Source organism: Pistacia vera, unplaced genomic scaffold (genome assembly GCF_008641045.1).
Source record: "Pistacia vera cultivar Batoury unplaced genomic scaffold, PisVer_v2 Contig283, whole genome shotgun sequence".
Classification (NCBI taxonomy): Eukaryota; Viridiplantae; Streptophyta; class Magnoliopsida; order Sapindales; family Anacardiaceae; genus Pistacia; species Pistacia vera.
In genome coordinates this window covers 119,037-145,303 of record NW_022196094.1, presented here as the reverse complement: position 1 = coordinate 145,303, position 26,267 = coordinate 119,037, and the positions used below count along the sequence as shown (strand labels likewise).

The 26,267-nt window shown below is 35.9% G+C and overlaps 2 protein-coding genes, 1 long non-coding RNA gene and 1 pseudogene across 31 annotated transcripts in view; 3 read left to right on the top strand and 1 right to left on the bottom strand.

Annotated features, from left to right (window-relative positions):
* Positions 1-26,267, top strand: part of LOC116134115 (putative disease resistance protein RGA3) — a 76,697-nt gene that overhangs the window by 45,015 nt on the left and 5,415 nt on the right. The window lies entirely within an intron of this gene.
* LOC116134114 lies at positions 937-8,534 on the bottom strand (annotated as a pseudogene).
* Positions 12,484-14,978, top strand: LOC116134125 (putative disease resistance protein RGA3). Its single transcript, XM_031419814.1, has 2 exons — positions 12,484-14,868; positions 14,961-14,978. Exons 1-2 carry the CDS (start codon positions 12,484-12,486, stop codon positions 14,976-14,978), a joined length of 2,403 nt encoding a protein of 800 aa, XP_031275674.1.
* LOC116134120 lies at positions 19,772-25,156 on the top strand. 5 transcript variants are annotated; one of them, XR_004128675.1, is made up of 15 exons: positions 19,772-19,910; positions 20,100-20,160; positions 20,256-20,334; positions 20,454-20,537; positions 20,629-20,797; positions 21,018-21,110; positions 21,637-21,693; positions 22,468-22,625; positions 22,719-22,951; positions 23,031-23,095; positions 23,176-23,219; positions 23,427-23,483; positions 23,591-23,761; positions 24,608-24,816; positions 24,915-25,156. It is a non-coding gene; the product is annotated as an uncharacterized LOC116134120 (long non-coding RNA). The 5 variants fall into 5 exon arrangements; XR_004128676.1 differs by lacking the exon at positions 21,637-21,693 and having other exon boundaries at positions 20,629-20,750; XR_004128673.1 differs by lacking the exon at positions 21,637-21,693.

Here is a 26,267-nt window from a genome sequence, read left to right as displayed (position 1 = left end):
GTTGATGTTGATTATTATAAATTTATAATATAAATTATACTCAAAATAATCCACCCAGTTGACCACTTACATTACTATAACCGACCAAATGATTAAGACTAAAAGTCTTGTAAACCATTTATATTTATATATTTTCGATCATTTATATAGACCGAAATTAAAGGGCACCCTCACATGTTAGCTAGGTCAATCAATCAAGGCTCCCTTTCAAATAAAAAATTGTTTTTTGAAGATCAATCAAGGCCCAATTGGTTTTTAAAACATTGGTTTTGTTGGTATAAAATGGGAAGGATCAATGAATTATGTGAATGAAGCACCTGATGAATTTTGTTCATTTTGAAGATTTTTTGGTTAAGTTTTTATTTGAATTTTTTTTTTTTAGTTGTTAATTTAGTATAGAAGATCAATAATACTATTGTTGGATATGGTTCATACTTTGTATGAACTTGACCCCTACGTAAATGCATTCAAGGGTCGCCTGCTCACCGGTGAGCAGGCGAGGGTGAGGGGCAGTGCCCCCTTCACAGTAAGTCTAATTAGTAATTGAACTTATTATCGTTTTATTAATATTTATGTCTGGGTCACGTTAAATTTAGGTAAGCCCAAATGGGATAGGGTTTTCTATTATATAATATAATAGTGAGCAACTTAGGGTTACAAGAAAAATAGAGAGAGAGAATGAGCTGCCGTCATTAGTGATTTGTAATTGCTTCAGGGTTCTGAAACTCAATAAAATCTCTATTTGAATATTGGACGCAATTCTTTAATTAGAACGAATCAGGATAATACAAGTGTTATTTATTTACTTTTTTATTTATTTTATTGCGTATGTTTGATTGATGTTTCAATAATTATACTTATAAAAAAATCTTATAAAGGATTTTATACAAAACGGGGTTACAAAAAATGAATAGAAAAGTTAAACAAAAAATCATACTCATTATAGGATCATGTTTCTAATATTGTAATTTCTTCCATGTGCAGTATTGATTATAGAATAGTAAATATGTTGTTTCTTTGAATGACAGAAGCCTTTTTATACAAGTAAATGTATGTGAGGATTTCCTCTAGTGTTGTGCCTTGTACCGTGTTTGTGATTATCATCATATAATGTTTATAAGCATTAGTAAAATGCAAATTTATGAAGCCTGCTAATCTAACAGCAAACTTTTTGTTCATTCCTGTTCACTGCCTTCATCCGGGCCGCCAACTTCGTTGATATCAACGGTGAAACTGCATTCTCAGTCACAGCCCAAATATGAATCACACACAAAATACAGAGTACATGATTTCTTGCCAGCATCTGCAGGAGCAGCAAAATCAAGCTTGACCCTTGACTTCCTTTGGAGTGACACCCTCTTAATGGCAACCAACTGGTTAGTCTTGGTGTCGCCAACAAGCAGCCACCAGCATTCATCTTTGGCTTTAGGATATCTGGGAGCATCAACAGGTCCCACCTCTGTCCTCCCCTCCACATCCCGCTCAAGGGTGACTTGCAGTGTAATGTCTTCCCGAGCCCTTACAATATCACCATCCTGCACCTCATAAGATCTGTCTATGTTGGGGAAACGATTGCAAAACCTTGCAACATCAGTTAACTGTGAATCGGACATCTGCAGGAGCTCATGCCTCTCATCATCCTCCATATCCACCAAATCAAACAATGACTCTATGCTCTTGCCAGGATTCTCTTGGCATTTCTTTGCCAAATCTTTTGTGAAATGCGGGAGCTGAAGAAGCATGGAATCACATTCCCACATGCCCTGAGTCACCATTTGACTCGCTTCCATTGCAAGGAGTGCAAGGCTTAACCAACCATTACTTGAAATAACATCAACCATAGCCTGGAGCAATCTACTAGCAGAAAGGAGAACCTCCCACTGGTCCAATGCAAGGTTCCCACCCACTGATTGTCTCGAGAAGTGTGCTTGAAGAAGAGCATTCGCCTTAACATGAGGATCACTGCATCTCGGATTCTCAAATGAAAATCTGTGGTGATTAATTAACCTCCAAACCACCTCTTCCTCCCCAGGTCGTATAGGTAGTTCCATATACTCTGAAGCTGAAGCAAGAATCTCCAGAAGACCCTTCATCTTTGTCTTCGGAGTCAAAGAAGAACCGAACCATTCACTAGTAGTATAACTGATGTAATAGTAAGAAGCAATCATGCCATGATTTGAAGGAGAAAGGTCCTTGTCATCTTCTATAATGATGCACTTGCTTGCTTCCACATCACTTAATGTATTTTCAACCAGCTCCGAGAGGTGATCAGAGAGATGCCTGTGATTTACAACCTGGAGATTGTAGTAGTTTGGATTTTAAGTGAGCCTCCTGTACATGAACGTCCAAGTGAGATAATACACAGCATCTTGCTTGTTCTCAATAACTCCTGCAACAACTTCTGCATTGAAATTATCTTGTAGGAAATGATGCAGATGACTTTCAACAGGAAATGCTTCATACAAGAACTTCTTGTAGTTTTCTTTACAAGGGGCATGACAGAGGATGACACATTTTCCAGACTTATCCAGCAGAGGTCGATTGGCATGACCCATCATCTGCAATAGATCTGCAACAGGATAGTCCGTATGAGCATTTTCCTGCCCATCATAATACTGTGTTCCCATCACAACCACCAAATGTGCTGTCAATGGCACTCCCTGACAGAACGAACTACTCATAACACAAACCTGAATGAATCCACCTTTGAATAGCTCTGAAACAACATCTTGATCAGAACTGTTTAAAACCCTCATGCAAGTACCCCACTCCATGACGTAAAGCAGCTCTCAACATCTCTTCACTGATACCACTAAGATATTCTCAAAGTTTTCATGGGACCGCAATAGAAAAGCTGAATTCTGATCACCGTCCATCCTTGAATATGTCATCAGATCCACAGCAGTGAGTCGCACATATTTTCTTGAAGGGACAAATACAAGCACAGGCTTTCCATTATTGGCATGTTGGACAATTGCAGTACATGTGGGTTTCGTCATGGCTTGCATCCTTGCATCAAAATTGGATATATCACTCCCTGAATATGTATTTCCAGAGGCACAGGACGAACCCTGGAGGAAAATTGAAAAGGCCATGAGAGGTAGCCCCCATCCATTTGCCAAGATCCTTGGCATTTGTAGAGAAGTAGACAGAGCAACAAGAAGATCTTGTTTTCAACTGGCTGGCAATATATCTCATCCGAGAAACAATATCTCAAGACAGGAACAATCAGGTGGAGTCCATCAATGATGAAAAGACTAACGCTGCGCACATACTTCCTCTGCTTCCAGCGGCGGGATAAAACATCCCATTACTCTGGAGCACTGATAATTATTTGACCTTTCTCAAGCAGTTTCAGATCTTATGGCTGTTTCCCCAGTTAATTCAACCACCTGCATTCCAAGACAATGGCCAAACTTCTCCTCCAATCACGGAAACGTTCCTTGGCAAGAGCTGTAATGGGTGCTATATACAGCACGCATGACACTATCAGATGCTTTTTGACAATTCCTCAAATGGCAAACTCTGCACATACCGTCTTCCCGCTCCCTGTGGTGCAGCAACTAAGACATTATCATCTGAATTATACAAAACAGTAAAGACCTGAGTCTGGACAGTGTGTTAAAATGCTTAAAATCCTTATAAAGATTTTCATATGCTGGATTGCACACTGCTGTCAACCGGGAGAGGTTGTAAGTCCAAGAGCTCTGTCGGTGGAGGATACTTTTCTGGCAATATAGTGCCTGAAAGAGACAGGTAAAACAGTTAGTGAACCCAAACCGCTTATCTGACACAACACGTATAAAATACTGAGCGGCAATGGTTCATAGATTGGCAGAGTAAAATTCAGTGTGTGGTCCCTATCTATGTGCTGTTCTTCAGCATAAAATATTCTGATGAATAATGTATTCAACTTATCCTCCACAGTACCCAAATGGCTCACATATCCATGGACCTGTCATCCCAGGAAGTCTGGCGTTATTGTATTTCAACCCTTAAAACAGTGGTGGTTATTGTTGAACATGCGCTGCAATGTTTAGTTTTGGGAATGGTGAACAAATCTGTGAAGTGTTCTGCCCATCTTTGAGTAATGAATGAGCTCCCAAGCTCTGCAGCTGAGAGATCATAATACCTTTCCCATGCAAAATCTTCTTCCCCAACTTCATTAAAATTTCATTGGGATTCCATTGAACTGGCGGAGAGGTTTTTGAACATTCCACATCTGTTTTGTAACCATTTTTGTTCAAGTTCCAAAGCTTTCTCTGCTAATTGTGCCCAACCCATTTCAATACAATCTGTGAAAGAGCTCTCATAAGATGTCCCGCCTCTATTAAGAATAAAAAAAAATGTAAAAAGGAAAAGAGATATGTGAAATCTTGTGTTCTCAGGAATATAAAGGAATGAGAAGAAAGAACATGGCAACAAGAAGAAAAACTAACCTGAGTTATGAACACCATGTCAGAAACCAATGAAAGCCTTCAAGCTTTAGCTGAGAAATGGATGCCTGCAGCAAAACATTAATCTTGGCGCTAGGCTTTCCAGGCTTCCCTGTATGGGAATGGGAACACAGTCCAACAGCTTAGCCAGCTCCATCTTCCATCTTGCCTAACTGTTCATATTTGAATTTTCACTAAGAGAAAATAGCCAGCAAAGCTCAATATCGCCCATTGTTGGCTTCAAATGTCATTATATGTGGCTATTGTCCATGAGTTATGGTAGTAGCTTGCAATGCGACCAAAGTCCATAACCTGGAAACCCACTTTTCCTATGGTACTTGATCAAGTTATTTCTGTCCAAGATCGTGCAGCGGAATGAATCTACAAAAAGAAATCAAACAACAGTCAAACATCAGCTTCAGCAAATGGAAAAGAAGAACTAGGATGATTAAATAAACTAGCAGTAAAATGTAATCAAACGTGCAATAGACAAATCAATTTGGTGAGCTACAAGGTGTACAAGACCGCCATATAATAGAAAAACAGACAATAAGGGAGTAGACTGAAAAAACTATTTTTTTTTTTTCTTATTGTGTCCTTTAAGAACAAGTTCCATGGTTGATAAGCAACTCAACAGTATGATGAAATTTATGAAATTACCATAAAGGATACAAATAAACCTAAGGAAGTTGAAACAAAAAATTGCAACCGCACAACCAGAGACTCTCAAATCAATAGAAACTTTGAAAATAAATTAAAAAGTAAAATAAAAAAGCCTGTGCAGAGATGGAACAATCATGGGCGAAATAAGTTTACATACATATCTTTAAATGCCTAGTCAAATCCTCATGCAAGGACCAAAAAAATGATTCATTTTGGTGAACGAAAAATTCCCCATACTAAGGAACACCATCAGGAGAAAAAGGAACAGATCAAAAATGGAACTAGAACTAACGTGCATCCAAAAGATCAAACAAAGACAATGATAAACAAAGAGATCCAGCCAATTAAACAAAAAAGAAAAAAAGAAAAGAAAAAGAAAAAAAGAGAAGCTACACTATAGAGATTCTTACCAAATCAGCTCTCCTACCCCAATGTTATATCTTCTTTCAGAACCTCACGCGACAAACCATAAAGCAAAGGATTTCATACATACGAATGTACGGGTAAGTGTATCCAATCCAATTGCAGGCTTCTTTAGGATTTTGGACAGTCCCAAGAACAATTCAGCATTTAGCTGATCAGCTAGTTTGGACACAAACTGACTTTCAATAGGGAGCTGTTGATTCATTAAAGAAAGATGGTATTGAAGTTCACTATGACCAAATGAAATCCCTTCCCCATATGAATCATACTGAGGCCTTCCAGCACGACCAAGCATCTGCATAATATCCAGAGGACTAAGCCGGTCCATGCCCCTTTCTCTGGATTGTAAATCTGGGTTCCCTTAATGATCACTGTATGAGCAGGCAAATTCACCCCCCAAGCAAGAGTGCAGTGGAAACCAACACCTGCACATTTCCATCACAAAAAGATCCCCAACAACTTGACGGTCACCCTTGTCACCCAGCGTGATAGAATTGCAAAAACATAAGGCAAAGGTCTTTAAGATATATATCTGTGTGACTTTGGAGAATCTCACGGCGACACTGTCCTCCTTCAAGTCCACCAAGGGTATCATTGTCAACTGCGGCATCTCGTATTGCACGAGCTGTTTTTGCTGTTGCCTTCCTGAAGTGAACGAAAATAAGAACTTGATGCTTTCCAGCAAATGCCATAACCTTTTTCATAACACAAATCATTCATCAACTGGAACCTTTGCAGTGCTCTGACCGTGATCCCAATATACTGTTGAGAAAGAGGGACGGGTCTATAACTATTGTCGAAGTGGAACAACCCTTTTCCCAAATCCACTCGTAAAAATAAAGTCACATCTTCATAATTGGGGAGTGTAGCTGACAACCCAACCAACGAATATGCTCTTTGTAGTTTCAATTTGCCTAACAGTCCTAGCAACAATACTTTCAACACAAGCCCTCTATTATCATCAAGCAAATGAATTCATAATAACAAGCAGTTTCACAAGCTGCGTGAGGTTCGACCTGATTTTCTGGTTCTAGAAGTGGTCACAATTATTTGTGTTTCTTCAATTTGTTGGTGCGTGAGTGTCTGGTCTGCTTAGCTCCCCACTGGACATCATATACCTGCAAACGATTAGAAAATAAAAGATTACCGACGATTTCAGCAACAAGAGCTTCCATCGGTGCCACATAGACAATCTTATAGTTGCTATGGTTGAATGAACCATCTGGTTTCTGATTCAATGCTAACTGCTGAAGTATGGTAAGCACGGCAACATTAGTTTTCCCAGCCCCGATAGGAGCACACAACAGTATATTATCTGCTGAAAAAAGGGCAGTCTCATACACTCTACTCTGCACCCTGTTCAACTGTGTCACTCCTTTGAAAGCTGGATGTGCCCACTCTGGCATTTCAGTTATCTTTGTCAACTTCTCATTGGGATCCAGGGGATTTGGTTTCAATGCTGGCACATGAACTTCTTCATATCCCTGGCTAAGATGTCTATAAGACCCCGTAGGAAGATGACACTTTCTATTTGCCATCAAAAGATCATCCTGTTCAAAAGCAAGGCTGTCTAGATAGAGTAACTCGCGCTGACCCCGCAACCATCCACCATCTGCATCTCCATCAAGAAGAGCCCTCCTATCCCTGTTACCATCTCCACCACTCCCATCCTTCAGCCTGCGAGCCTCTTCTCTAATACTCTTCTCCAGATTCTTCTGCCTTTTCCTTGGCAGTTGCCCTTGTTGCATGCAACTGCTCCAAAATTGCAACCAAATCAGGACCCAAACCCATCATTTCCTCCTCAATCTTCTTCCTCTCTTCCTGGTTTTCGGACCTTGCGAAACGAGTACACCACACAATCTTCAGACGGTTATGCAATAAAAACTTAATGAGACTGAATTTCTCAAACTGAAGATGAACCCACAGATTAGTCTCAACTTCCCAATCATCTCCCTCAGCAAGCGTCTTTAGAACCTCTTCTGCAGGCTTCTGACACTGCTGCGGGTCAATTTTTTGCTCATAAGCTTGAGAGATTTTCCTTTGAAGCCAATAAGCATCTAGATCCTGTACATTAAGACTCATGCCCTCATTCGCGTCCTGTGAGTCATCATCGTCAATGCCACCGCCCATTTGCATAGCCAAAGAACAATTGGGCTCAGCCACATCATCATCATCCTTGTCACCCTCCTGAACCATATCCAGATCACTCTCTTCCTCTTCATCATCATTCTCTTCAAATTCAACAGCCACGCCCATATTGTTATCGAGTGCCTCATAGCTATTATAGTCATCAAGTGCCTCATCGCCATTAGCAGTGGAAGCCCCAGCATCACTCCCATCTTGATAATCAGTAATAAGCCTTCCAATGGAAACAAACTGATCAAAGATATGATTTGGTAGTTTAACAACTTCTCAATATCCTTCTTCTTATCAGGGTTTTTAACAGTGTCATTCTTAAGAACGGCCAAAATCTCGTCAGCAGCCGCACTACCAATATTAAGAGGCTAACCACCCAACCGTTGTTGAATGACACTGAGCATATATGCTCATAGGCATCTCTGGTTTCCTCGGTCGTGGGCTGGTAAAGCCCTTCCTCAGAGGAAGTAAGAACACTCTCTTGACGAAGACGACATCTCTTGCTCTGTCGAGGAACAGGTTCAGCAAGCGGATCACGCTCCTTCTTCTTCTTAGATTTCTTTAATTTCTCATCTAACTCGGGGGGTCTGCCCCTGTAAGAACGGTCACCAAAGCTTCTGGGGTCAATCTTACCCCAGAGAGATTCAGGCTCGCCGGTGGGCTCGTGAGTATCACGTGGGCGAGAATCCGTCGTGACAACAAGACTCGAGTTTGCTCTATACTCATATTGCTTGAATCGGGCGTGTGCTTCCGCAGCACCACCCAGATCTGCCATATTGGAAGTATATTTCAAATAAATTCAAACCCCAATTGAAAAGAAAGAAAATGCTATACCCTAACCAAGCCGTAATGAGCAGTCAACTGAATAAGGAAAAAAAAATAAAAATAAATAATAGCAACAATATAAGTATAGAAGGAAAACTGGAAACAAATAGTGAACTCGCGGTTATATAAAGACTAACAAACCGCCAAAGCCCAATACGTGGTAGCGTCTTCAGATTCAGTCCCCGGGTTGTCCGGAGATTTTTGTATTGAATCTAAAGACTACAACATCGCCTTCAGTCTCCGGGTTGTCTGGATATTTTCGTATTCAATCTGAAGACTACAACACCACCTTAAAACTCCAAAGCGGCGGGAAGATGATCAAGGTGAAACGACGTAGTTCACGATGGCTCTATTTCACCCAAAACACTAGCCGTTTATTTTTCCCTGTGAAAATAAAATGAAAAATGAGTAATTAGAAATTAGAAATTGCATATATCAAATAAACAATTACACGTGTCATTAAATTTCAATAGTTTAATAAAAGAGTAATTAATATGTCATAAATTTAAAAAACAAACAACAATAGTAATAAAAAGCCAAATATATTGTAGTTTGCTGTTTGTGTCTGTATGTGCGCACTAACTAATCCATGTAAGTAATAACTATTATAACATCCTACCGTCATGATCATCTATTTAAGATCGTTCAGAGGAATCGAATCCTTCACCACACGTCTCAATGCTCGTATGACCAGTTGAGTTACCAAGGGTGGTAATAGTTATTATTGTGGCTTTTAGGCTATAAGAGAGAGATTATTACCCGAAAGGTTTATAATTAAAAAAAAAAAAAATTTAAATCTAGAGGGTTTCATAAGTAATTAAGAAGCCCAAATGTTATAATGTAATGAAAATTTTCTCAAAAAATTTAGTTATTTAAATCCGTAATCTAGCATACTAAATCATAATACTACTAAAATATGAATAAAAATTCTAATACTGCTAAAACAATGAATTATAAAATACAAAATCAAATAATATTCAAGATTGAAGAAGACAATGACCCTAAATAGATCCAAGAAGACATCAATAAAGTATCTTGGTTTTTAACTCCTATTAAAAAAAAAAAAATTAAAACTTTAAAGTAAAATCATATTAAACTTTTTCCAGCCATTTTCATTTTTTTAACAAAATTGCCCTTATACGAATTAATTCAATATTGACCTGTAACATCATGGAACATATGATATCAATGAAGCAACTAGAATCCATATGTGCATACTATGTAAAAAAAAAAAATGTTGACGTATAAATAAATTTACAAAGTTAAATTGTAAAAGATGAATGGAAGAGTGAATACAACAAATCATATTTATCAAGTTCACCTTGTACAAAAAATCTTTATAAATTTCTTTGTATGTGTGAAAAAAAAAACCCGATAAAAACCCGATAATGCAATATACAAGATTTAGCAAATTGTCAACAATATTGTATTGTTACTGCTTCTGAGCATACTCTCAATTGTAAAAGAGTTAGAAGAAACAACTTATAACTGCGACACAGAAAAAAAGAGTTCACACTCTAAGCTTAGAAAATCTTTACTCATCCCTTACACTCTCAATCTGGTGTAGAAAATACAGAGAACATATTTTGTTACAATCATAGCCTTTCCCAAACCCTTGCTCTGGCAGTTCAGTGGTAATAGTTTTTCGTGGTTGTAAAACACATGTACTGGAGATTGAGATACTATATACGCAGTTGCTTTGTCCTCCCCACTTTGATGGGTTAATTACCTTGGAACACATCTTGCCATCATTGCCACGAAACAAAGCTTGATCTCATGTAGAGCATATATCCTACCATCAAAAACAATTATGTCCAATATACGCCAACCCTTGTTAACATAATGGTATTCTTTCCACTTCTTATCTCTACAAGTACAGAACTGCAAGCTTGAGCCATACTTAGAAAGAATCATAATAAGAAAATCAAAGATGCCGTGGTCATCACAATCATAATCCATAATTACAAGGAGGCTGGGGCATGCAAGGGAATTGGATTTGATGTCCTGTAAAAGTATTTATAACCCATAAACAACCCCTTGAAACATCTTCTGTCTTGAGACAGAACAAGATTAAGTACCCACTTGAAACACCAAGACATAACTTGAAGTTCCAAATATATCGAGGTAGCTTTCTCTTGTATTCCATTCCAGTAGCTATGTGAAAGAAATAACAATACTTGTTGGGCTGATGCATAAACAACAAGTGGTGAATGAGATGTCAAAAAACTCTGCTTAAATTCTGAATAAAACAATCGCCAACTTCTGCAAACGCGACCAAGGTTTCAATAGTCTACTATATTTAGACTTATAGAAATAATCTCAAGAAGTTCTTGCGGAAGATCAGCCCATGATGATGATCTCTTATAGTGGAGCCTTCTTGCCTGATTGGATCCTCTATTATTCTCTCTTTCCAGCAACGTGCCTGCAATTTTTGTCATAGTTGCAGAGTTATAACATAACCAGAGCTAAAAATATTATTCAATGAATCTCCAAAATCGCCTTCAGTATCCGGGTCCGGAGATTTTTGTATTGAATCTAAAGACTACAACACCGCCTTAAAACTCCAAAGCGGAGGTAAGATGATAAAGGTGAAACCACGTACTTCCATGATTGCTTTATTTAACCCAAAAAAATAACGATGAGGAAGGTCATTGAAAATTTTATTCTCAATTTTTACTCACCCAGTACCCTTTTTGAATCCGATTCTCCCTACAGTACTTTATATCTCTCCTGGAAAAAGTTGATAGGCCAGCCAGATCGAAACACTGTTGGCAATATCTGACCGGTCGTGCACCATTCCGACGACGTTGGTTGATGGTGGACGCCAATGGTTGGTGGTGGTGGTCGACTGCCAGTAGTCCTCTTGGATGGCTTGGCTTGTAAATTGTTTTAAAAACAAAGGCATTATTCTCTAGAACATAATTATTTTGGAATAAAATTGTAATGGCAAGGTTCATGTAAATTAATTTTAAATAAGAGCATTATTGTCCAAAAGTGAAGGGTAGAATTGTAAAAAAATAAAGATTTCCAAGTAATCTTAAAATTCCTAAGAAAATAGAGGTAATCATATTATCTCTTATATAACCAGTTGTAATTACTATTGATTTTGGAAGATTACTGGAATTTTATATTACTTGAATATCAAACGTAATAATCAAGTAATATAAGATGACATTACCTCAATGATCAAGGATTACCCCCAACAAAACACACATCTAGTTTAAAATTCCGCTAAACATTTATGGTCTCAGTGCAACATTTTACATTAAGGAAAAGAGGAAGAATGGGGTTTGAAGAGTAGTTGAAATTACTCAATTAATATGGAGTTAATGGTTTGTAATGCATTCTCACTAATAATCTTTATTTTTTTTTCACTTCTTGATGTTTAGATAGAAGCACATCTCAGAATCATGTTTTTTATTTTGTAATTTCTTTCATGTGCAATATTGATTCTTTCTTGTGCAGTGTTTATTATGTAATCAAGCTACATATCAGTAATGTAATAGAATTAGAAATTTAAGGGTAGTAATTGATCGTTTAGTAAAATTGAGGTACTTTTGAGGGGTTATCTTGCTACTTATGGAAAGTATCAGAATGCATTTTTTTCTTAAGTCATAAATCAGAATTAATATCTTTTTTTTATCTCCATTTACTTGCTTTCCACTCTCGCATCAGATTCTTACTTTGAGAAATGGGAATAACACAAAGCAATGAAAATGAATTACCAAAAGGAAATAAAGCTATATTCCATGCCTTAACCACCTTTAAAGCATCCTAATTACTGCTAGTACATCATATGGCGATTGCTTGGTGACTGAGAAAAACCAAGTGTTGGGCCAAGCATATTCGACTCACATCATCTTTTACGTTCCTTCTTTGAATTATAACTTTTTATAAAGAATTGAAAACATATCAGCATTTTCACACTTACAAGCAAATCTCATATCTCACAATTCTCTCCGACATTTTTATCATTCAAACAGTTACCATCTCTGATATCATGGCTGAAGCAATTATTTCTGGTGTCTTGGGGCAACTGAATTCAATCATTGGTCAACAAATACTACAGGAGGTGAAGCTAGTTGTTGGTGTAGACAAAGAAGTCAAAAAGCTTACAAGCAATCTTGAAGCTATTGAAGCAGTGGTCCTTGATGCAGAGGAAAGACAAGTGAAGGAGAAAATTGTAAGACTTTGGTTAGATCGGCTCAAACACACATCCTACGACATTGATGATGTGTTGGATGAGTGGAACTACACCATGTTGAAACAGCAAATTGAGGGATCTACTTCTATTCCTAAGAAAAAGGTTTATTTCTTCTTTCCTTCCTCTTGCTTTTCATTCAAACAAATGAGCTTACGTTATGACATTGCGATAAAAATAAAGGAAGTCAATGAGCATTTAGATGACATTGAGAAACAAAAAGATATGTATAACTTTAAGGTGAGTAGAAGTGTTGGGAAGTCCGACCGAGTACAAAGTACCTCATTTGTTGATGTGTCCAATATATATGGTCGAGTTGAGGATAAGAATGCTTTAGTACATATGTTGTGTGAGAGTAGTGAGCAGCACCCCCATATCATCTCTATTATAGGGATGGGGGGAATCGGCAAGACAACTCTTGCTCAATGTGCTTCTAAAGACAATAAGGTGATAAACAACTTTGATCAAGTAATGTGGGTGTGTGTGTCAGAACCTTTTGATGAATACAGGATAGCCAAAGCAATCATTGAGGCTTTAGAAGGTTTTGCTTCGAATTTAGGTGAATTAGAATCGATTTTTCAGCATATTAGTAGATCTATTGCTGGAAAGAAATTTTTGCTTATCTTGGATGATGTGTGGTCAGATGACTACAAAAATTGGGAGCCATTATATTATTGTTTGAGAAATGGTCTCCATGGTAGTAAAATTTTAATTACTACACGTAAGGAATCAGTGGCACGTATGATGGAATCAATTGACATTATTATTGTCAAAGAATTGCCCGACGAAGAATGTTGGTTGTTGTTTAGGCGATTAGCATTTTCTGCTAGATCCGAAGAGGAGTGTGAAAATCTAGAAGAGATCGGCAAGCAAATTTTAAAAAAGTGCAAGGGTTTGCCTCTTGCTGCAAAGACTCTTGGTAGTCTTTTGCGCTTTAAAAAAACTAAAGAAGAGTGGCAAAATATTTTTGATAGTGATTTGTGGAAACTTGAAGAGTGTGGAAAAGATATTTTTGGTCCTCTACTATTGAGTTATAATGATTTGCCTTTTAAGATAAAACGATGTTTCACATATTGTGCCATCTTTCCAAAAGACCATAACATAAGAAAATATTATTTGATTAAATTATGGATGGCTCAAGATTATCTCAAAGAAGGAAATAAAGTAATGGAGATAGTTGGTCAAGAGTATTTTGACTACTTAGCATCTCGTTCATTCTTCCAGGAGTTTAAAAAAGACCATCACAATAATATCTTTGAATGTAAGATGCACGATTTAGTACATGACTTTGCTCAATTCCTGAGTAAGAATGAATGTCTCCATATAGAAGTTCATGATTTTAAAGAGCCAAACATAAACTCTTATCATGAGCAAGTTTATCACTTGATGATAACATTTGATGAAGGGATTCCATTTCCTGATTCAATTTGTAGTCTCAAAAGGTTGCGTACTTTTTTATGTGATCTTGAAGATTTCAAGCATTCATTGCCTTGTAATATCATACCAAAATTATTTGATGAATTGACATGTTTAAAGGCATTAAATATTGGTGGAAGAGTGAGGCAATTTGGAAAAAATATTGACAACATTCCGAAGGAGATAGAAAAATTGATACATTTGAGATATCTTGATTTGAAAGAACTAGAAATGAGAAAACTTCCTGAAGAATTATGTGGATTATATAATTTGCAAACTTTAGACATTAGTTTTTGTCAAAAACTAGAGGAATTACCTCAAGGGATTGGAAACTTAATAAATCTAAGGCATCTAGAAAATGATGAGGTTTGGTCATTAAGATACATCCCAGTGGGAATTCAAAAATTGACTAATCTCCAAACCTTAAAGTTATTCGTTGTGAGTGGAGTTCGTAGTAATGATGACAAAGCATGCAGCCTTGAAGATTTGAAAAACATCAACCTATATGGAGATGATTTGCGTATACACAAGTTGGGAAATGTATCAAATGTGGATGAGGCTAGAAGATTAGAGCTCAAGAATCGGAAAAACCTCCTTCATTTGTCTTTGGATTTCAGAAAAGATGGAGGAGAGAGAATAAATGAGGATGAGGAAGCACTTCTTGAAATCTTACAACCAACTTTAAATTTGGAGAAGTTATTGCTAGCAGATTATAGAGGCAACTCTATTTTGCCCAATTGGATAATGTCTTTAACCAAGCTCACGGATGTACTACTCCATGAATGCATAAAATGTAAGCATTTGCCTCCCTTTGGAAAACTGCCATCCCTTGAATCTTTGAATATAAGGTTTATGAGCAGTTTGAAAAGAGTGAGTAATGAATTTTTAGGAATAGAAAGTGATGGCACATCTTTATCGTTTATCTTTTTCCCAAAATTGAAAAGTCTCACTTTTAATTTTATGACTGAATGGGAAGAGTGGGAATATGAGATTACAAGAATAGGAGAAGAAGAGGAAATTACAATAATGCCATCTCTTGTTTCCTTGGTACTTCGTTCTTGCCCCAAGTTGAAGGCACTGTCAAACCACCTTATTCAGAATACAACATTGACGAAAGATATTTGGCGTTGTCCTCTACTAGGCTACCCTTCATTCTAAAATAAGAGGTAATTTTTCTTATTCTTTTTATCAATCCATTTATTCGATCCAATTTCTAACGGAATATTTAATCACTTCAATTTTTTTTTTCTTCTTTTTAGAGAGATTTCTGATGCAAATAATTAGGAATGCGCCTCCATTTGTTTGAAGCATCTCCAACAAGCTCTTCCATTCATAGTTGCCGTCATTGCTGCTTTACTTGAAGACAATCTCATGACGGTCATATCTTGTTTATGGGTATTGAGATTAGTTAGCATTTTAAGTTTCTAACTGTTGGATTATCTTTTGTCTGGGAGCTTCTCCAGTTATGCTGAATTCCCTCTCTGAAATCTTTGAGGTCTCTTTAACGTTTGTCTTTTTATGTTTAAACATTTGTTCTCTTTGAGCATATTGACACCAACCATCAAATTTCCTCTGCAGAACTTTGTATCCTACTGGAAAAAAACGACAGGCCTTTTAAAACAAGTTTTAAATCTTATAGTTTTCACATTTTCTTGGTGAGTAGCATATCTCATCTCCTACTTTCTTCTTCTTTTAATTAACATCTTCACTGTCATTTGTAATCCTTTAAATACTACTAATCCTTGCATCTTCATGTCACAGTGTGTGTTTTAGCATCACATGATCATGGTATGATGAATCGATACAAAGGAAGAATTTGAACAGGCAATGCCCCTCCATCTATTTGGAACATCTCCCATATACTCTTCCGTATAATGGTGGCCATCCATCATCACCAGTCTTTTATAAGGAGGAGAAGATTGTTGAAGACAACCTCAGGATGGTTAGATCTTGTTTAGTCTTTGAAAACCGCTTTATTTTTTAAAAAATATTCCAACAGTTGCTAAGGTCTCTGTTTTATTTTGAATTTTTTTCTTAAGTTCAGGATTTATTCATATACACACTGTTTTCTTTTATCATCAAGTAAAATAGGGATAATTACTTCGAACCCCCTGAAGTTTGTTTGAATGCATTCTCCTTGTGGTATCGACTATAACTCAAGACCCCCTACCGCCAGTGCTTTGCAGTTAGTTTTGATAGACAACTGTTAAATGACGTTAATACCCTCGATCCCCTATGCCCAGCAACCTTAACCCACCCACTCACCAAGCAACCTCTATCTTGTCCACCAAACAGCCCCCTTCCCCATCCAAGCACACTCCAACACCATCTCCTAAAAAGCCCTCTCCCCTACCCTAGCACACTCCATCACCATCCACCATGGCACCATCCATTACAACCGCCAAGGGTGGACCATAGAGTGGGCTAGGCCTAGATTTTTTAAAATTTAGCCTGATTAAGAAAAAAAAAAATTCCTAGTTACGCTTCTTAGAACATCTCCAAAAAAACTCTTTATATGACCTAAACTCTGTATTAGAAAGAGTTTATCTATAGAAATAAGAGTCCAACATACTTTTTATTCTTAAAATATAAATTAAAAAGTGAGATTGACTCTCCATATTTAGAGCATTTCCAAAGGCCTCTTTATATGACCCAAACTCTTTATTAGAAAGAGTTTATCTATAGAAACAAGGGTCTAACAGACTCTTTAGTGAGTTTGACTCTTCACATTTAGAGAGTTAAATTTCACTATTTATCATAGTTTTAAATAATAAATTGCAAGTTTCTATACATTTTATTTATGATTTATCATTCCTATTAAGTTTTCTTCTTGAAAAAACATATTCTCCCTCCTAAAATTTAAAGTGTTTATTGGATTTGAACAAAAAATTTGTTCTTTATATTTAAAATTAAATGAAGATGCTCTTTATTTATATAAAATATGCTTTTTAAAATAAAAAGTACTGTTGGAGATGCTCTTAGAGAGTCAAATTTTACTCTCTATCCTAATTTTAAATAATAAATTGTAAGTTTCTATGCATTTTATTTATGATTTATCTTTCTTATTAAGTCGTTTTCTTAAAAAAACATATTCTCTCTCCTAAAATTTAAAGAGTCTATTGGATTTGAATAAAAATTTTATTCTTTATATTAAAAAATCAATAAAGATACTCTTTATTTATATAAAATATGATCTTTAAAATAGAGAAGACCCTTTTAGATGCTCTTACTACTAGGGTTGTTCAAAAAAATCCGATATCCGATCCTGATCTGCTCTGCTCCGCTCCGATCCGGAAAAATTGGATATCTGAAAATTCGGATCGGATATGGATCATAATTTTAGAAAATCTGAATATTCGGATCGGATACCAGATCAGGATTGTTAAAAAAGCGGATATCCGTATCCGATCCGGATTTTACTAAAACCACGTCGTTTTGATTTTTAAAATAACCCTACAAACACAATTTTAATTTAACTCAAACTCAACTCTCTCAGTCTCTCTCGCTCGACACTCGACAGACGACAGTCACAAACACACGACTCAACCTCACCATCGCCATCTTCATTCTTCAGTCTTCACTTACAGTCACCAACTCACCATCGCCATCTCTCTCACTCACTCCTTCCACCATCAAAGCCAAGATCGTCAACAACCCCAAATCGTCAGTTCCTCTCCTAAATCCCTAATTGAAGCCCCAAATCGATCGTAAGTATTTATTCATCTCCATATCTCATCTCTTCTTTTACCTTCCATCTCCACATCGTAAATACAAATAATCCCTAATTTTTTGGAGTGTTTTCCATTATAATTTCTTTAGATTTGCTGAATTTTCTTTTTCCCTTTCGAAATTGTAGTGTTTTCCATTATAAATTGCTGAATTTTCTGTCTTGTTTTATGATGGATGCTTTGACTATGGATTGTTGGATCTTCATTCATGGTTTGTTTTCTGCTACAGGCCAGTGAAGAAAAAAATGGTTTGTTTTTTGATATCATAATGATAATCTTAAACAGTCAAGTTCAATTTTTGATCTTTCTGTTTTTATGTTAGGAATGTTTTTATGTTAGGGTCTAATTGAAAATTGGTTGAAGTTTAGGGGGAAATTTTGATTCAAACTGCCTACATTTGATGCATTGATCTCAATGCATATGATGCATTTTAATTTCCCTGTGTTCCTGACATTGAGGCATGTGATTCTGAATCATTTATAAATTAAGATACAGCTGAATTGTTGCGTTCAATTTTTGAATTCAATTTCCTTAGTTATTTACATTTTGAAATATTTATGAGTTTATGGTTTGATTTGAAGTGGGAATTCTTATTTGTGCGAATGTTCATCTGCAGTCATTTGAATCAAATTATCTTTGATAATAGAGGGATTGAGTTAAAGCTTGTACTTTTCGTGGGAAATTTGATGAATTTTATGATTAATTTTGTGGTTCAAATAATTGAAATAGATGGATTACCAGTAAACAGGTTAAATAATAGGAAAACATTTATATACGAAATCCAAATAAAAAGTTTTTGCTCACAATAGGTTCAACAGAAGACAGAATCCGATGGTAATACATTGATATTGACATATTGTTTCTGTAGTTTTATGATCTTTGATGCTTTTTTTAAGACTTAAAGTTGCAGGATGCTTATCTTGTTCACTTATGAAATTGAACTACTTCTGTTCTACTGTACTACCTACAGTTATTATGGACTACTTTATTCAGTATTTGTAATACTTAAAACTTGGGACATGGTTAAAATTCCTTTTGATTTATTCTCGCACCCCAAACAAAGAATTTGTAGGTTTGGTATATATTGATCACCTTAAGGCTAAAAATTATGTGCTCTTATTTGTTTATACTACTTAAACATTAGCTATTTATTGATATCATAATGATAATCTTAGAAGATTCATCTATAATCATACACAAACTTACCCTACTAACATAATGTTGTCTTTATATATTAGTAGGCTGAATTAAATTTTAGTGATGAATAATTAAAGAAGCATAAATTCTAAACTTAAAGTTTGTATTTTGTAAATTGCAGGTAGCTTTAACTTGAGAATGAAGAACCCTGCTCGCACTTCAGTCCAGGAAGGAAATAGAGTGAAGTCGGTGTGATGAAGTTGGCATGAAGATAAAAAAATGTATTAGTATTAAGTTGGCTATTTTGTTTGTCTTTTTATTAAATTTGTAATTGTAATTTGGGTAATAGATTCTGTGTTAAGTTGGCATTAAACAACTTGTGGATTAATTTGTTGATAATCATGCATTGTATTTTCAATTTTATTAGAAGAATTGTTTGATTTTAAATTTTTAATAAGAATTTTTAAAAATTCGGATAAATTTCAGATATCCAGTTATCCGATTCGGAAAATCGGATATCCGAAAAAATCGGATATCCACATATTTCGGATTGGATATGGATTAGGATATATCCTGGTTCGAAAATCCAGATCGGATCAGAAATAAAACCATTCGGATCAGATATCCGGATTTGAACAGCCCTACTTACTACCACAAATATATTGGTATTCATTCAAGAATTAATCAAATATAATCAAATTAAAAATAAATTAACCCAAATGCACAAAACCAAAGAACCAAAATGCTCCACCACCAAAATCCACAACAAACCCAATCTTGGCCTAAGTGACATCCACATAATAATCAGATTTTGTACCAGCAAACCTCACACTGTTTGGGCTTTTAGAAACCCAAGTAGTAGAGGTTGTAGCTGCATCTTCCATGAGACCGCAATGACGGCCTTGAAAGGTGGAGTTGTGGCTGTGGGTATGAGGAAGAAAAGTGGTGGGGATCGAATATAAATTTACATGCCTTAGAAAATGCTTTCTCACTTCTCTCTTTTCTCTTCATGTTTAAACAAGAAATCATATCACAGCATCATTACTGGTTCAGTAAAATCTTTAATTTTTATTCAGAACTCATTCATATATCTATAATATGCTTTCTCTTACTGTTGGATACCTCTTTTATCAGGAAGCTTCTCAAATTACAGTGGATTCCCTCTATGAAATCTTTTGATGACTCATTGAGATAGGTTTGTTTCCTTGGTTACCTCTCTACTTAGTGGGTACGTTGAAAATCCTTGTTCTCTCAAATTAACTTGATTTTGATATGTTAATTTTGATGCAGAGTGTCAAGATTAAGGTGTAATGAATTTTCTGAAGAATCAAGGTTGAAATATGATGTATGAAGAAGTTTCCAGATTGAGGTTCTCGTTGCTTTCTTTTTCTTGACCAGAAGTTCCCTGTTTTTACACAATTGTTATCTATGAAAATTGAAGGTCATAACCCCACTTTTCATACATCAACTTTCTATTTATTGTTTCAGATTTCATCAAACGTTTATTCTCTCGGTGAAGCATTTTGCCATATAGAAGAAAGGAGGAATAGCGTCGAAAGAACTCGATTAATGGTTGGTTGTGCTTTCTGAATGCCGCTTTCTGTTTTTTCCACATTTCTTGATGTTTAATTTGAAAGTATATCACATCATTTTTTGTTACAAGGAATGAACATAAACTCTTCTAATCAATGAGGATGTCAAATCACTTCTTGATATCTTACACCCACCATTGAATATGGAGCAATGGGATTACAGAGGCAACACTATTTTCACCGACTGGATGATGTACTTAACCAACCTCAGGCACTTAAGAATTTGTCATTGCATAAACTGTAAGCATTTGCTTTCCTTGGGAAAAGTGCCATCCCTTGAATCTTTAGAGATACGGCATATGTAGAGTGTGGAAAGAGTAATGAATTTTTTGGAATGGAAAGAGATGGCACATCTTCATCATTTATTTTCTTCCCTAAATTGAAAACACGTAAGTTTTTGCTATTGACTGAATGGTTTTTTCTTTGAAAATTGATGGCTGCCGGCTGCCCCAAATTGAAGGCACTACCAAACTACCTTGTTCAGAATACAACATTGGATATATCCATTGAGGATTGTCCTATGTTAGGCCACCCTTGAAGGGAAAAATAAGAGGTAATCTTTTTGTTTCCCTTTTGTTTAATCTAAAGTGTGATTGAATATTTAATCACTTCAGTAATTTTTTTATTTTTCTCTCTTGATCAAAATACTTGTTGAAATAATCAGCGATGCGCCTCCATCCTTTTGGAACATCTGTAGTATACTTATCGGTGTAAACGTAGCTGTCCATGTAATCTCATTATACTCAGATTTTGTTTCTTCTCTGAATTTTTATACGGGTACTTTAAAATTTTTTATTAATTTTAATTAAGGATATATTAAATTTTGAAAAAGAACTTTCATCAATTTCTCAAAATTTATTGCTTTTTAAAGAACTCCATGAACCAAAATTATGTAATAGCTCAAATGGAAGATTTAATCATTTTCTTCTCAAGCACTATCTTATATTTTGAGTTTTCTATAAAGTGTTTTCTTTTTCATTAAGTGAAACAATTAAACAGAGGATTTTCCCAAAACAAGTTCAAAGGATGATGTAGAACTGCTCTGTTAAATAACTGTCAATGCCTTTCTCTTATTTCAGGGAGCTTCTCCAATTTCATAGAATTCCATCTATGAATTACTAGGATAGTTGAGTGAGGTACTTTTGTTTCTTAATACTTCTCGTTTGCTCCTTAACCAAACCTGACCTTTTCATGTTAGTTTTGATGCAGTGAATCAAGTTTAAAATTTCATCAAATTTCTTCAAACAACGCATTAAATTTCATCTACAGAGCTTTCTGTCATGCTGAAAAATAATGGATAAACCTAGAAGTATCTTCTATGGGAGATGTCCATACTTTTAAGTCATAACCCAACTTTTCATAGATTAATCATCTGATAATGTTTATGCAATTTTTTTACTTTTTATACTAAGGCATGTGAATTTCTACCTCAAAACAAATATGGAAGAGAGAAGGGATAAATATAGGAGATTATATATCCAAGAGGACTAATAAATTGGTTATGCTTTCTCAGTTCTCTGTTTTTTATTTTTTATTTTTTATGTTTAAACTAGATTGAACATCTCAGCATTAATAATGGTTGAAAATCCATGTTCTATTCTGTTAAACGTGATCTTGATGTATTAATTTTGATGCGGAGAGGCAAGTTTAAGATGTCTTGAATTTGCCCAAGTATCAAGGTTGAAATATGATGGACTAAGAAGTTACCTATGATTGAGGTTCTTGTTGCATTCTTTTTCTTGACCAAAAGTTACCTATGGTAAGACATTAGCTCTCCTTCATCTTAGTAAAATAAGGCATCAAATTGGGTTAATAGAACTTTGTATCATGTTGGACAACATTGACAGACCAGGAAATATCTCGTGTATCCCTACTTCTTGAAGATCATAACATTTATTTTCTCAATGCAGCATTTCACGTTATGGAGGACAGGAGGAATGAAATTAGAAAATAGTCGAAAGAATTTGATTGATGGTTGGCTATGCTTTCTCAATGCTGCTTTCTGTTCTTCTTCATTTCATCAAATTACACTGGATGCCCTCTTTAAAATTTTGTTGACTCTTTCCAGGTTTGCTTCTAGTTCTCTCTCTACTATTTAGGACATTGGAAAACCACATTCTCTCTAATAAAACTTGATTTTGATATGTTATTTTTTCTTCAGTGAGGCAAGATGTCATGAATTTGCTGAAGAATCAAGGTTAAAAATGATATATATATCAGAGAAGTTGCCAGATTGAGGTTCTAGTTGCATACCTTTGCTTGACCAAAACTTCCCTATATCTACTAAGCATTTCTTCTCTTTCAGCTTTTTGAAACCAGACATTAAATTCGGTCTACAGAATTTTCTATCATGCTGGTAACTTGACAGGCCTCAAAGTACCGTACTTCTTAAAGGTCATAATCCCACTTTTCATACTTCAATTTTCTATGGAAATTTTTCTCCAAGGCATGTAATTTTCTATTTGTAGTGCAGCATTTTGCGTTATGGGAGAGAGGAAGAATGGCATTATGAGAAGAGTCGAAAGAACTCGATGAATGGTTAGTTATACTTTCTCAATGCTGATTTAATTTTTGTTTGTGATGTTTAATTAGAGAGCATATAACAGTTTTATCTGCAGGATGAAACAAGTGCTCACTCCGGGGTCTTCACATCTGGAATTTGGTGAGCTTCCATCATCAAGGATTTGCAGGATTTTCAGGGCTATTGTGAAGTAGTAAAACTGAAAACAGAGCATTCTCCGACACCAATTTCTAGAATAATATTTCGAGAAAATCACAGGAGGCACATTTTCAAATCCAAAATTAATTTCTTTTTTTGTACTCAATCTTTCATTTGCTTTCTCTTACTGTTGGATTTTGCTTTAATCAGGAAGGTCTTCTAATTACACTAAATTTCCTCTATGAAATCCTCAAGGACTCATTCTAGGTTTGTTTCCTTTTATTTTTACTTAGTAGGACATTGTAAGGCCATGTTTTCCCTAATACACAACTTGATTTTGATGTGTTGATTTTGATATGTTAATTTTGATGCAGTGAGGCAAGTACCGGTGTTAAGAAATTAATGCTGGGTGTAACTGCAAACTGGAAATTCTGCATTTCTTATTTCAAGAAACACCTTCTGCTCCTACAATCTCAAACACAGCAACTCTACTTTAGCTCAGCACTGGGAAATGTTTTGTATGACTGTGTCTGTACTCCTTAAAGGTCACAACCCCACTTTTCATACATCAATTTTCTGATAATATTTTAAGTAATAGTTTCTGTTGGGATCCCACATTGAAAGGGAAAAGGGTGGGCATGTGGGTTATAAAGGCTTGGGCACCCTCCCTTGGCAAGCCGGTTTTCCAAGGAGAGTTTTACCCAAGCCCATGAAAGACCCATGGCTCAGCCCAAATTGTTGAGTTATTGGAGTGGGTTCTTATCAATTGGTATCAGAGCATGATCCTGTGCCTATGTGGCAGCGCACGCATGGCAGGCTGACCCGTGGCAGGCTGACCTTGGGCCCGGGCTGCTACCCCTAGAAAGGGCATGGAGGCCCGAGGGAAAAGGGGATCCGCGTACTCACCCAAGGGGTAAAGAGGCCGACGGGGGTAAAAAGGTCGACGTGGACGTCGGTTGCGGAAGCGTGGTGGAATGTTGGGATCCCACATTGAAAGGGAAAAGGGTGGGCATGTGGGTTATAAAGGCTTGGGCACTCTCCCTTGGCAAGCCGGTTTTCCAAGGAGAGTTCTACCCAAGCCCATGAAAGACCTATGGTCCAGCCCAAATTGTTGAGTTATTGGAGTGGGTTCCTATCAGTTTCTTTATATAAATACTAAGAAATATGTAGTTTTCTGTTTTCAGTTTCAAAATTTCATCAGTTTTTGGGGTTATGGAAGAGAGGAAGAATGGCTTTAAGAGAGTAGTCGACAAAACTCAACCGATGGTTGGTTGTGCTTTGTCACTCTCTGTGCATTCTGACTAATCAAATAGGCATACATCAATGATGTTCAAACAGAAGGCACATTTCAGTGTTGTGTTTCTGATTTTCTTATTTACTTTAATATGCAGAGTTGATTTACTAATGCCTTCCTTATATGCTGAGAATTTACAATTTCTTTCACTCATTAGTTGAGGAAATACAAAAGTACAAAGCAATGAAGGACCAATTCTTTATAGTTCAATGGCAGAAACTTCATTGAGGCACTTATATTGTAACAAGAAGAAATTTTTGCCTGACGAAACAACTGCTGAATCTTCTGGTTTTCACATTTTTTTTGGTGAGCTTTATATTTCTATTTCCTATTTTCTTCTTGAATTAGCCTCATCACCTGTCATATGTAATCCTATAAATAATACCAGCTTTTTCTTGTCACAGAGTGCTTCAGTATCCAATGGTCATGGAATCATGAAATGTTAAAGGAAGGAATTCGAACATAATTGTAAATTCTGTTGAGAAATTTAAGTTTTTCATGTATTTAATTTCAGTTGTTCAATGGAGATAGAAGTATAAATGTTACTGCTAAGGAATAAAAATTCTGGAAATTATTGTCACTCACGGGTGCCGTAAATATAATCTACAATAAACAGTACAGTGTAAATATTTGTTTTCCTTTTTGATCTCGTATCAGTTTTCCTTCTTTCTTCTTTTATTTCTCTCCCGTTTGCCCCCAATTTTGATATATTTGCTCTTAATCGTTATGTAATAGAATATGTCATTCTTGCATATATGTTCAAATTTGGCGAATATTCGTCATTAAGTGCTAAACTGTCTTTGTCCTGGATTTTATCGCCTTCTTAGACAAGTCAAGAGACAAGTCTTGAGAGAAAAAGTGTAGAGACAAAAGAGAGCTTATTGTAGAGAGTCTAGATTTTATACTTGGTATAGATAACTTTCTATAACTAAATTTGGTTGAGATTGAGTGAGCTTGCAACACTTGGCTATTGTAAGAGAATTCCGAATGTATTGTAACACATATTTTTCTCGTAGAGTGAAATCAACATCATATTTGGCTGTAGGCTATTCGGCCAAACACGTATATCGTGTTGTTTGTGTGTGCTTGTTGCGTTCTTTGCTTTTTATATTGTTGATTGTTTGTAATCTGGATTTTGGAAATAGTTGTTAATGCTTAAATATTCTAGTACTACTGCATCCCAACTGCTCAATAAACTGCAACACTTGGGTTTTTTTTTTTTTCAACAGTAACAACACACCAAGCCTTTGTATGCAGTTTAGTCAGATAACCATGCAATTTAGTCATGTAAACAACAGCTGATTCACCAACTACTATGTTGGCTTCTTTGCATAAGAAATCTCAAGATGTATTTGTTTTTATATGGTCAAAATAACGAATAAACCCCTTACATGCATTTCATAGTGAAAGAGATCCCATGCTTGGCTATCAGTAACTGGCCTGAAATGAACCACCGTATCGTCTCACAGAAGAAAAGTAAAAGATTTGGGTCCCATATATGGATAAAATTCTTCATAATCTGAATTAATAATATACATTTACAACTTCTGCTTTAGTATTACTACAACACAACTATACATAAAACCAAACAAAAGATGATTGAAGGTGCCAGCCAACCAGGCTCACCATCACTGACTCTATTATTTTAAACGGATTTGGTATATATCAACATTAAATTGTGCATATTTTTATTGAATTATTGGTATCAATCAAAGTCAGTGAAAATTTAGATGTCGTTACAAACCGAAAAGAAATGT